Here is a 12,259-nt window from a genome sequence, read left to right as displayed (position 1 = left end):
TCCACAAATTATTTTTAAAAAGATAAATAACCCAGTTTTAAAAATTACACATTTATAAAGCTGGCCAAATCAATACCTGCTCATTATTCACATTTGCGACTTTGTATTGTTAATGTGAAATCATGATTTCTGTTGATACTTTAAAAATAAAAATGGTATGCCTCTCCCTATACACAGTCACATCCATCTCTTGAACCTCAGTTCCAGCTGCTTTTGAGGAAGACAGTCTGATTTTAAACATAGGCTACACAGCAAACAGGATATTCACTCTACTGCAGTCTCATCCTGCGGCGAAGGAGTGAATATCCTGTTTGCCGTATTAAAAATCAGACTGTCCCAAATTTGGTGAAAACCATTCCTGCCATTTTTCTATGATGTAGTACTGATAATGAGGCAGAAACTTATGTCTATGAAGAAGGCAAAAACCGGTACTTTAAGTGTGTGCTATAATGAATCGAATTTGTGATGTCTACTGGTAAGAACGGGAATAGTGCCAAAAGACCTGATTACTAATTGTTTCAGTTATCATTCAAAAATACTTAGCCTTTTTTAATGCTGAAAATTTGGCATGGCCCTATTAATTTTTCTGGTATAGGTTTCCAAAAGCAAAACTCTATAGCTACTTTTAAAGAGAATATTTTGTCATTCCAAAAGAAAGTATCATTACGGGGGAAAAAAATCCTTCACAATTTTAAATGGCTCATACACAGTAATTTGATTGCTAAGTGCCACAAACATAAATTTTTGGATTTGAATTTTAATGAAATACTTTCCTAGATGGTAAAAGCCACAATCACTATACCAACCTTATTACATTTCTACCTCACTAAAGTTGGTCAATTTGACTCAAACACTGAAGCCCCAGAAAGCAGTGAAACTGAGGTATTAAAAAATTATAAATGTAGGCCGGGCGCGGAGGCTCATGCCTATATCCCAGCACTTTGGGAGGCTGAGGCGGGCAGATCACGAGGTCAGGAGATCGAGACCATCCTGGCCAACACGGTGAAACCCCGTCCCTACTAAAAATACAAAAATTAGCCGGGCGTGGTAGTGGACGCCTGTAGTCCCAGCTACTCAGGAGGCTGAGGCAGGAGAATGGCGCGAACCCGGGAGGCAGAGCTTGCAGTGAGCTGAGATTATGCCACTGCACTCCAGCCTGGGCGACAGAGTGAGATTTCGTCTCAAAAAAAAAAAAAAAAAAAAAAATATATATATATATATATATATATATAAATGTAAAAAACTTTCAAATCCAATGCAAGCATGATTTTCCTACATAGCATCTAGAGAGCAATTAAGTGGTTATAAGGAGGGATAACTCATTTCTTCAAAGCTTAGGCATCATTAGTTGCATTATGCTGAGACTCAGGAAAAGCAGGAAAAAAGGCCAAGCACTAGACATTTGGCATAAGAAAAACAACAGCGGAGTATTGATAATTGTTGATGCCACGTGACAGGTACAAGGGGGCTCATATTATGGTCTCTCTACTTCTGTGTGTGTATAAAAATTTTCATAATAGAAAGGTGAAAAAAGTAAAAATAAAGTACCAGAAAAATGTTACCATTTTTATATTCAAATAAAGACCACTGTGTGTGTATAACCTGACAGCTAAGCTAATCCAGTTTTAAAAGAATATGCTATTTTCACTTTAGATGTTAATAAATGTTAATATTAATAAATATATTTTTTTCTTGGCTGGCCATAGTGGCTCATGCCTGTAATTCCATCACTCTGGGTGGCTGAGTCAGGAGGATCACTTGAGCCCAGGAGTTCAAGACCAGCCTAGGCAATATACTGAGATCCTGTCTCTACAAAAAATTGAAAAGAAAAAAATTAGCTAGGCATGGTGGTACACGGCTGTAGTCCCAGCTACTCAGGACGCCAAGGTGGGAGGATTGCATGAGCCCAGGAAGTCAAAGCTGTAGTGAGCCAGGATCACACTTTACTCCAGCCTGGGCCACAGAGCAAGACCCCATCTCAAAATAAATAAATAAATAAATAAATACACACACACATATGTATAAATATTACATATGTGTATGTACATATGTATATATATTCTTAAGGAATTACATGTGAGATATTTTGGTTCCAAAGATTTAAAAAATTCTCCTTAATACTGTTATTTTTGGACATCTTCTGTTTAACCCTAGCCGACTTTAAGTTTCAGGTTAAGAGAATCAACAAGGTTTCTAAGAGGCAGAAGGCCACTTCTGATGCCATCCTGACAATGAAAATAAAACAAAAATCCTAATGCTCATATCACTCTTCCTAAAATTATATTGGCTCTCCATTGCTATCAGAATAAACTCCAAATTTTACAACCAGAATTTCCAGGTTTTCAATGACTTAGCCTGTTTCTTTCCAGTCTTACCTCTTACTCCACATAGAAACCCTCAACTTCGGTTAAACTGGTCTACTCTTTGTCTCATCACACCGCTCTTGCGTGAAAAAGCCAGATCTGTCTAACCCAAGCTCTTATTCATACAATGAGAAACAAGTACTAGATTAAGAGTATTAGAGTGGGGCACAAAGTACTTAGTTTCATGTTTCACTTCTTAAATGAAGTCTTCCTAGATCATTCCAAACTGTAGTGTTTTTTTAATGCCACTTATTTTGCATTAATCAAAGTATAGCCTTCAACTTGTTGCGTTGCTTTATAATTTAGTAACTTCACTACTGACAAAGGCTATTTTTCTTTATATTTTGTTTTTATATATTTATATTTTAATATCATATATTTATATTATTTATATTTTCCAAGAAAGCACTGTTTTCACATAGCATATTCTTAAACACAGAACCTTTTTCTCAATATTTTAAAATACTTATTTTAAAAAATAAACCTTAAAAAATGTTTCCCTGCATGACTAATACTAATGTTTCAAGCATAAAGATATAGTGCCATAGGTTTTCAGTGCTTTATAAAACAGATGTTTTATTTGTATTTTTCTTTGTATTTTCTAAGAAAGTACTGCTTTCACATAGCATGTTCTTAATAAACACAAAACCTTTTCTCAATATCCTTTAAAATAAACCTTAAATACTGTTTCCCTGCATGACTAATACTAATGTTTCAAGCATAAACATACAGTGCCATAGGTTTTCAGTGTCTTATAAAACAGATGTTTACTGACAACTTCCTCTGGGCCAGGCGCTATACAAAGCTCCGGGAATACCAGAGTGAAACACATAGGTCCTGCTCTCAATGAGCTTACAGTCTAGAAAGTGAGAAGGACAAATAAATACACAATTTTAACACAGTCTGTAAGGATTACAGATGTTAGTGGTAAAAAGCACAAGAGATTCAAGCTTTACTTTATTAAATTAGGGCTGTGAGTTAATGAAGGTGTACAGCCTGAAAGACCTCTGAATTTTAAGTCTCTTGTCCCTTTACCTTCAAATCCCTTCAAATCATCAGTATTATAGGCAAGTTTCTATTGTATGTATTCGTTTTGTGCAGCTTTATGTAACAAAACTGGTGTGTGTGTGTATGTATAAAAGCACAAGGTACCACCAGAGCACAAAGGAGAAGCAACTAACAGTATACTGGAACATGGGGGAAAGGCTCATGAAAAATAGTTAAGGATATATAAGGGTTATTCTGATAAGGACAGCCGGTAGAGGACAGGGAACAATTCAGGCGGATGGAAGAGCATATGCAAAGTTGGTACAAAGGCTCAATTCATACAGCATGATTTGCAAGCTATTCACTGTGGCTGAAATACGGATGTTACATACGTGTATGCATTAAAAAAAAAAAAAAAAAGAGGCTGTGGCCGGGCACACTGGCTCACTGTAATTCCAGCACTTTGGGAGGCAGAGGCGGGAGGATCACCTGAAGTCAGGAGTTCGAGACCAACCGGATCAACACGGAGAAACCCCATCTCTACTAAAAATACAAAATTAGCCAGGTGTGGTGGTGCATTCCTGTAATCCCAGCTACTCGGGAAGGTGAGGCAGGAGAATCACTTGAACCCGGGAGGCGGAGGTTGTGGTGAGCCGAGATCGCGCCATTGCCCTCCAGCCTGGTCAACAAGAGGGAAACTCCATCTCAAAAACAACAACAGCAGCAACAACAGCAAAAGAGGCTGTAAAAGTAAGAAGCTTGATAATGAGTGGCTTCGCATGCCATGCTAAACAGGACTTTATCTTGAGTGCTACAAAAAAAGAAAGAAAGAAAGAAAGAAAATTGGAGTAAGGGAGTGATGTAGTCAAATTTTAGAAATATAACTCTGGCTACAAGCTACACAATGGTGAATGTTTTGAAAAAGAGCATAACTGAAGGCTATTTGATCATTAGCCAAAAAGGGTAAACTTTTACCCATTTTCTGTGTGCAAAAGGATTACAGAAAATTTACATAACATAGTGTGAATAAGACATTTTCCCGACCATATCCACTTATGTAAAAAACTTAGTACAGTGACAAAAGCTTAGGCACAGAAATGTGGTCTCTTTCATACGTAAGTTATCAATAAGTACTCCATGAATTTTTCTAATAAATGCATTTTCAAAAGGCACACACCACTCTGACACTTGAAATCCCAACCAACTGCTTATTTTTAAATAAAGTTCATAGCTATATATTTGAGCTCTAAAGGTAAACAATGACCAATTCTAACAAATTTGAGAGAAAACACCATATCCCAACAGCCATTACGTCTACTGGGTCTTCCATTAGTTTCTACAAACGCAGAAACAAAGCAGCAATAAGACGTCCTACCAACACCTTGACTTTCTGTAGTTACTCCGCTTATGAAAGTTGCTGCCGTAATCAGGCTACTTAATATTTAGTAAAGCCAAATTGCAGAGTGAGGCGTCTGCCTCAAAACCCTATTAATAACCTTCTTTATGTCCGCTGGCGTTATCGCCACTGCTCTAACAATCACTATTAGAGTTGTTGCTGTGGACTTGTTTTCAGATCTTTTGTTAGTGGTCTAGTTGTTGACGCTGGCAAAGACTTTTATTACATTAAAGAAATCTAGGCAGAGGGAAGTCAGCAACTCGCCAGGAGCTGAAAGCTCGGCCTGCAGCGGGGCCTGGTTCGGGAGCGCCTGCGGTACAGGTGAGGGACCAAAGGGGACCAGAACTCTGAGAACATTTTGGGAGACAGCCGCTTCAGCCAAGGGGCCCGACTTCAACTTCAATGCCCCCTCCTCCGGGTGGCTGAGGGATTTCAAGGCCGCTTAGGGACCAGATAAGATAAACCGAATCAGCTACAGCCGAACCCCTCACCCCAACAGCCAACTCACCATGATAAGGAGCTGCACAGCTCCCGCCGGAAGCCTTTCTTGGTGCTCGAGTTTTCCCAAAACGGAAGGGGTGGGGCACTAGTGGGCGATTGGCTGTGAGGAAGGCGTAGGCGGAAGTGCGTGCTCTGGCCTCCGGGCTTCGCACTCTTCCCGGCTGCCCCTGCACTGCGTGGCGGTAGGCTGCTAGAGCGGCTCCCTCTGAGCTCTCGGAAGGATTGGTCGGGACTTGAAGCGTTGAGTCCAAGGGCAAGGCAAGGAGCAAGCAGGAGTTTTTCGTTATGTTAGAAAAATTTCGTTGAGTGCTGAAACGCTTTTACCTGTGTTGTATGATTTAACCTTATGAAAAGAGACAGTATTCCAGTTTTACAAGTGAGGAACGATGAAACTTGCCTCCGCCGGGCGTGGTGGCTAACTCCCGTAATCCCAGCACTTTCGGCAGCGAGGCAGGCGGATCACTTGAGGTCAGGAGTTCGAGACCAGCCTGGCCAACATGGTGAAACCCCACGCTACTAAAACTGCAGGGCGTGATGGCGCGCGCCTGTAATCCCAGCTACTCGGGAGGCTGAGGCAGAAGAATCGCTTGAACCCAGGAGGCGGAGGTTGCAGTGAGCCGAGATCGCGCCACGACATTACAGCCTGGGCGACAGCGCGAGACTCCGGTCTCACAAAAAAGAAACTTGTCTTGAGTCATACATACAGTTTGCTGTAGTAGCAGAATTTTAACTCGGACCGACTAATGGTCTACTTAATAAAATGCTATTTGGATTCTCTATAAAATTAATAATATAGAAGTAATGTTAATTATAGAAATTTTGGAAAATATTAAATTCATTAGATAAAGATTGAATATGTAGCACGTGTGTTTGTCAGGTACTGGTCTCGTGGAAATTATATTCTAGTAGAGGAGACAGAAAACAAGTAGGGATAAAGAAATTTTTAAAAGATACTCATAAGTAGTGTCATGTAGAAAACTGGGTACAGGTTGAGTATCCCTCATCCCAAATGCTTGGGACCAGAACTGTTTCAGATTTTGGCTCTTTATCTTGGGGATGGGGTGAGGGGGAACGAATTTCTAAACTTGAAATTCATTTATGTTTCGTATACACCTTATACACATAGCCTCAGGGTAATTTTATGCAATTTAAAAAATTGTGTGTATCAAACAAAACTTTTCGGATGCAGTCAGGCGTGGACTTTTCCACTGTGGCATCATGTTGACGATCACAGAGTTTTGATTTTGGAGCATTTTAATTTCAGATGGTTGGATTAGGGATGCTGAACATGTAATGCTATATAGAACAACTGGGTGGGTGTGGTGCTCACACCTGTAATCCCAGCACTTTGGGAGGCCAAGCGGGAAGATCCCTTGAGGCCAGAAGTTGGAGATCACCCTGGGCAATATAGGAAGGTCCTGTCTCTACAAAAACAATCTAAAAAGAAAGAAAAACAAAAAGCAACTGGGTGGCCAATTTAGGGTGGTGGTCAGAGAAAACTTAGCTCTAAGAAGATGAAATTTAATTTCTGAATGGCAAAAGTCTTTTCGTGAAGATTTTTCCAGGCAGAATGAACAGCTAGTGCAAAAACTGTAAGTCAAATTGAGTAGGGTATTTTAAGATCTTAAGGAAGTCTGGAGTTTTGTGCTTGAGAAGAAGAAATGAAGAGAAGATCTAAGTGCTAGACAGGGGCCAGATCAAGCAGGAATTTCTAAATTAATGGTGAAGTGCTTTCTCCCCCTTCCTGCCCTCCCGCGCCCCGCCTCCCGCAAGTGAGACAAGAAGCCAGAGAACAGTTTTAACAAGGAGTGATGTCTACATTTTTTAAAAGGTTACTGTGGACTGGGCATAGTGGCTCATGCCTGTAATCCTAGCACTTTGGGAGGCCAAGACAGGAGGATCACTTGAGCTCAGGAGTTTGAGACCAGCCTGGGCACCATACTGAGACCTTCTCTCAAATTTTAAAAAATAAAATCTTGCCGGGCGCGGTGGCTCACGCCTGTAATCCCAGCACTTTGGGAGGCTGGGGCGGGCGAATCACAAGGTCAGGAGTTTGAGACCAGCCTGGCCAACATGGTGAAACCCTGTCTGTACTAAAAATACAACAAATTAGCTGGGCGTAGTGGCGGGTGCCTGTAATCCCAGCTACTCAGAAGGCTGAGGCAGGGGAATTGCTTGAACCTGGGAGGCAGAGGTTGCAGTGAGCCAAGATCATGCACCTGCACTCCAGCCCGGGCAACAGTGCAAGACTTCGTCTCAAAAAATTAAGAAATAAAAAATAGATAAAATCTTAGGTATTATTGTCTATCTACAGTCTGTTCTCCACACTGCAGCCACAGTAATCTTTTTTAGTAGAGGTGAGGTCTTGCTATGTTACCCAGGCTGGTCTGAAACTCCTGGGCTCAAGTGATCCTCCTGCCTCAGCCTCCCAAAGTGCTAGCATTACAAGCACAAGCCAACACCCCTGGCCTATACCTAGGATTTAATGAGCTCTTAATATGTAGTAGGCAGTATTCTAAGAGTTTGAGGCCAGGCACAGTGGCTCATACCTGTAATCCCAGCACTTTGGGAGGCTGAGGCAGGCAGATCACTTGAGGTCAAGAGTTTGAGATCAGCCTGGCCAACATGGCAAAACCCTGTCTCTACTAAAAATACAAAACTTAGCTGGGTGTGGTGGTGGGCACCTGTAATCTCAGCTACTCGGGAGGCTGAGGCAGGAGAATCGCTTGAACCTGGGAGGCAGAGGTTGCAGTGGGCTGAGATCATGCCATTGCACTCCAGCCCAGGCGACAGTGCAAGACTCTGTCTCAAAAAAAAAAAAAAAAAAAAAAAAAAGCGTGATTATGTGATAGCTCATTTAATCCTCATAACAGCCTTTGATATAGGTACTACTGTTATCCCCTGCTCGGCAAAACCACACACCTAGTCACTGGCAGATTATAGACATGTGCCACCACACCCAGCTAATTTTTGTATTTTTAGTAAAGCCAGGGTTTCACCATGTTGACCAGGCTGGTCTCAAATGCCTGACCTCAGGTAATCTACCTGCCTTGGCCTCCCAAAGTGCTGGGATTACAGGCGTGAGCCACTGCACCCGGCCTGGAGAGGTACCTTTAAGCCATATAATTATCACATTCCTCATTATGCTTGTAATTTGTTTATGTACGTATTCATATATTCACATGAGCTCATGGTTTATTTCATCTGATGGATTATATATAATTACTGTTACGGCCGGGCGCGGTGGCTCACGCCTGTAATCCTAGCACTTTGGGAGGCCGAGGCGGGCGGATCACAAGATCAGGAGATTGAGACCACGGTGAAACACCGTCTCTACTAAAAATACAAAAAATTAGCCGGGCGCGGTAGTGGGCGCCTGTAGTCCCAGCTACTCAGGAGGCTGAGGCAGGAGAATGGTGTGAATCCGGGAGGCGGAGCTTGCAGTGAGCCGAGATCGCGCCACTGCACTCCAGCCTGGGGGACACAGCGAGACTCCGTCTCAAAAAAAAATAAAATAAAATAAAATAATTACTGTTACTTATTTTGATGCTCAAATTTGTCCAGTGGGAACCCTTTTAATCTATGTGTCATTTCAGTGATTCATGCTCATCATTCTTTGGGCACTTTCTTCTCTCTGGCACAAGAAGTTCCAAGCTCATGTATTTTCTCTGCCCCAGCCCTGAATTTAGCCATTTTATCAGTCTTGGTTCCTTTAGTTGATGTTATGGACTGAATGTTTGTGTCCCTCAAATTAATATGTTGAAGCCTTCACCAGCAATGTGATGGTCTTTGGCGGTTCGGCCTTTGGGAAGTACCTAGGGTTAGATGAGATAATGAGGATGGGACCGTCATGACGGGATTAGTGCCCTTATGAAAAGGGACACCAGAGAGCTTGTGCTCTCTGCCATACGAGGACACGGTGAGAAGGTGGCCATCTGCAAGCCAGGAAGAAAGCCCTCACCAGAAACCAAACTGGCTGGTACTTTAATCTTGGACTTCCAAACTTCTAGAACTGTGAGGATAAATTTCTGTTATTTAAGCTGCCCAGTCTTTGGTATTTTGTAATGCAGCCGAAGCAGACTAAGAAAGTGAAGAATGGCCGGGCGCGGTGGCTCAAGCCTGTAATCCCAGCACTTTGGGAGGCCGAGGCGGGTGGATCACGAGGTCAGGAGATCGAGACTATCCTGGCTAACATGGTGAAACCCCGTCTCTACTAAAAATACAAAAAAAAACTAGCCGGGCGTGGTGGCGGGCGCCTGTAGTCCCAGCTACTTGGGAGGCTGAGGCGGGAGAATGGCGTGAACCCGGGAGGCAGAGCTTGCAGCGAGCCGAGATCAGGCCACTGCACTCCAGCCTGGGAGACACAGCGAGACTCCGTCTCAAAAAAAAAAAAAAAAAGTGAAGAATTTGGAAGGCAAGATATGGGTACTTTATGTGCTCATTACTATTGGAGTGTAACTGCTCCAAGGCCACCTTGGTGGACAGACTAGGGAACACACATATTTGGACACATACACAAGTGTATATTTATATACTTACGTCTATATTTCCTCTATTTTTATTTATTTTGAGACAGGATCTCATTCGCCCAGGCTGGAGTGCAGTGGCGCGATCTCAGCCCACTGCAACCTCCACCTCCCAGGTTCAAGTGATTCTTGTGCCTCAGCCTCCCAAGTAGCTGGGACTACAGGTGCGTACCACCACACCTGGCTAATTTTTGTATTTTTAGTAGAGATGGGGTTTTGCAGTGTTGGCCAGGCTGGTCTCAAACTCTTGATCTCAAGCGATCTGCTCGCCTCAGCTTCCCAAAGTGCTGGGATTATATGCATGAGCCACTGTGCCCAACCAATATTTCATCTATTTTTATAGATTTTAAACCATGAATTCACTCTTAAACCCAACTCAAGCTGAACTCAAGTTTCATTCTAATTTTCCCCCTTTGTGTATTTATAATTACCTTCTCTGATGGTGAGAAACCTGGCTTCCACTGTGGTTATTCACTTGATTCAATCAAGTCTTTGGTATGCAACCAATCTACCGTCTCTGCTGACACCCTTACCCCATATGGACACTCTTTTCTGTGCTTGAGCTTATTCCTCATTCCAGGTTGCCCCTATCCACCATGTGAATAACTGCCTCAATCTGTCCCTGACACCTCATACCTAGCTGTCCATCATTGTACACACAGTCTTCACCCTATTAGGTCTCTGACACCCAAATTTGGGCTTCCATAGGTCCCCTCTACCCAATGTAAGCACTTTGATCTGGACCATTGTGCAAATGAGTGCCTGAGACTGCTATCCCTAGAAAGGCCTGCTGGCAAGGTTGACCCTTGCCAGGCATCTGGGAACTTGAATTTGAGGAAAGATTCCTTCTATTCCCTAACAAGCTTACTATGCCTAACAGTGAGGCCTGACACTTTCACATGCTGTCACTTGTTGCTGGAGTGACATCCTGTGTGACTTCACCAGGAGAGAACCCTTAGAAGCTGGTGCTTGGTTTCCTCTGGACTTCACTTAATTCCCTTTTTTCCCTTTTGCTGAATTTGCTTCATATCCTTTTGCTCTAATAAATCATTGTTGGGAGTAAGGCTATATGCTGAGTCCTGTGAGTGCTCCTAATGAATCATCAAACTTGCACATAATCTTGAGGGTTTAACCACCTAATGACTTTAAAACAATAGTTCCAGCAGGGTGCAGTGGCTCTGCCTGCCTGTAATCCCAGCACTTTGGGAGGCCGAGGCAGGAGGATCACTTGAGCCCAGGAGTTTGAGACTACAGGGAGGTATGATTGCATCACTGCTGTCCAGCCTGGGGCAAACGAGACTCTGTCTCTTAAAAAAAAAAAAAAAACCCAACTCCTTGAAAAAAAATAAAAAGTAAAAAATCCACAATAGCTCAGGAAGGAGGAAGGTAAGCAATTTAGTGACATTACTTAATTTCAGCTCTACCATCCCACTGTTTTATCTTACAGTTCTTTGCTCTATTTTTCTTTCCTTGATTTCATTTGACCAATCACATAACTCTTAGTAGTTCTTAGCCATTTCATCTTCTGTAATGGCTTTTTAGATCTAGTGCAGTAGATCACCCCAGTGATGGGGTGAGAGATTATGAAATGCATTCTTATCACAGTCTACTTTACATTAATGCTATCTCACCTTGTGTACAATGTAATAATATTATTTCAATATAATTACATTTATTGTCCTCTCTGGCCCTTCATGCTATTTCTGTCTCATATTTTACTTATACATATATTATAAACAGTGCAATACTATTTTTGTTTGCTTTAAACAGCAATGATATTTAGAAAAATAAAAAAAGAAAAATGTAAATATGTTATTTACCAACGTATTTGTCATTTCAAAATTCTTAATTCCATCCTGGAGATTACAGGTTCTCATTGAGAAATCCATTTACTGGTAAGGAAAATTTTAATTTTTTTTTTTTTTTTTTTTAAATTTATTATTATTATACTGTAAGTTGTAGGGTACATGTGCATAACGTGCAGGTTTGTTACATATGTATACTTGTGCCTTGTTGGTGTGCTGCACGAAAATTTTAATTTCAGATACTTCATTTTTCACTTCAGATTTGTATTTTCCTTCAGCCTGAAGAATTTCTTAAAGCATTCCATATAAAGTCAGTCTGTCAGCAACAAATTCTGTTTTCATCTGGAAAATATTTTGTCTTAAGTTTTTCAAGAGATAGGGACTCACTCTGTCCCCCAGGCTGGAGTGCAGTAGCACGATCACAGCCCATGCCCAGCTAATTTTATTTTTTGATGGGGTTCTCACTAGGTTGCCCAGGCTGGTCACTCATGGCCTGAAGGGATTCTCCTGCCTCAGCCTCCCAAAGTGTTGGGATTAGAGGGTTAAGCCACTGAGCCTGGCCATTGCCTTAACATCTTGAAGGATATTTTAACTGGATAGAGTTTTAAGTTAACCTTTGTTGTTTAATCTTTGCACCTTAAAGATGTCATTCCATCATTTTCTGAATTTCATCATTTCTGA

The 12,259-nt window shown here is 41.7% G+C and overlaps 1 protein-coding gene across 6 annotated transcripts in view; it reads right to left on the bottom strand.

Annotated features, from left to right (window-relative positions):
- SLC30A6 (solute carrier family 30 member 6) overlaps positions 1-6,604 on the bottom strand; it is a 60,426-nt gene extending 53,822 nt beyond the window's left edge. For 3 of the 6 annotated variants that reach the window (XM_031655057.1, XM_031655058.1, XM_021924723.2), the window contains exon 1: positions 5,255-5,273. Coding sequence is in view for 1 of the 6 variants with exons in the window: in XM_003908486.5 (XP_003908535.1) it covers positions 5,255-5,257 (3 nt within the window). In the remaining 5 variants the exon portion in view is untranslated. Of the gene's footprint in view, positions 1-5,254 lie in introns of all 6 variants that reach the window. The other 3 variants (XM_003908486.5, XM_009183961.4, XM_021924724.2) reach the window with 3 other exon arrangements.
- Positions 6,605-12,259: the final 5,655 nt, after the last annotated feature.

This window comes from Papio anubis, chromosome 14 (assembly GCF_008728515.1).
Source record: "Papio anubis isolate 15944 chromosome 14, Panubis1.0, whole genome shotgun sequence".
NCBI lineage: Eukaryota > Metazoa > Chordata > Mammalia > Primates > Cercopithecidae > Papio > Papio anubis.
Note: the sequence above shows the minus strand (reverse complement) of the source record. Positions and strands in the feature narration are given on the sequence as shown.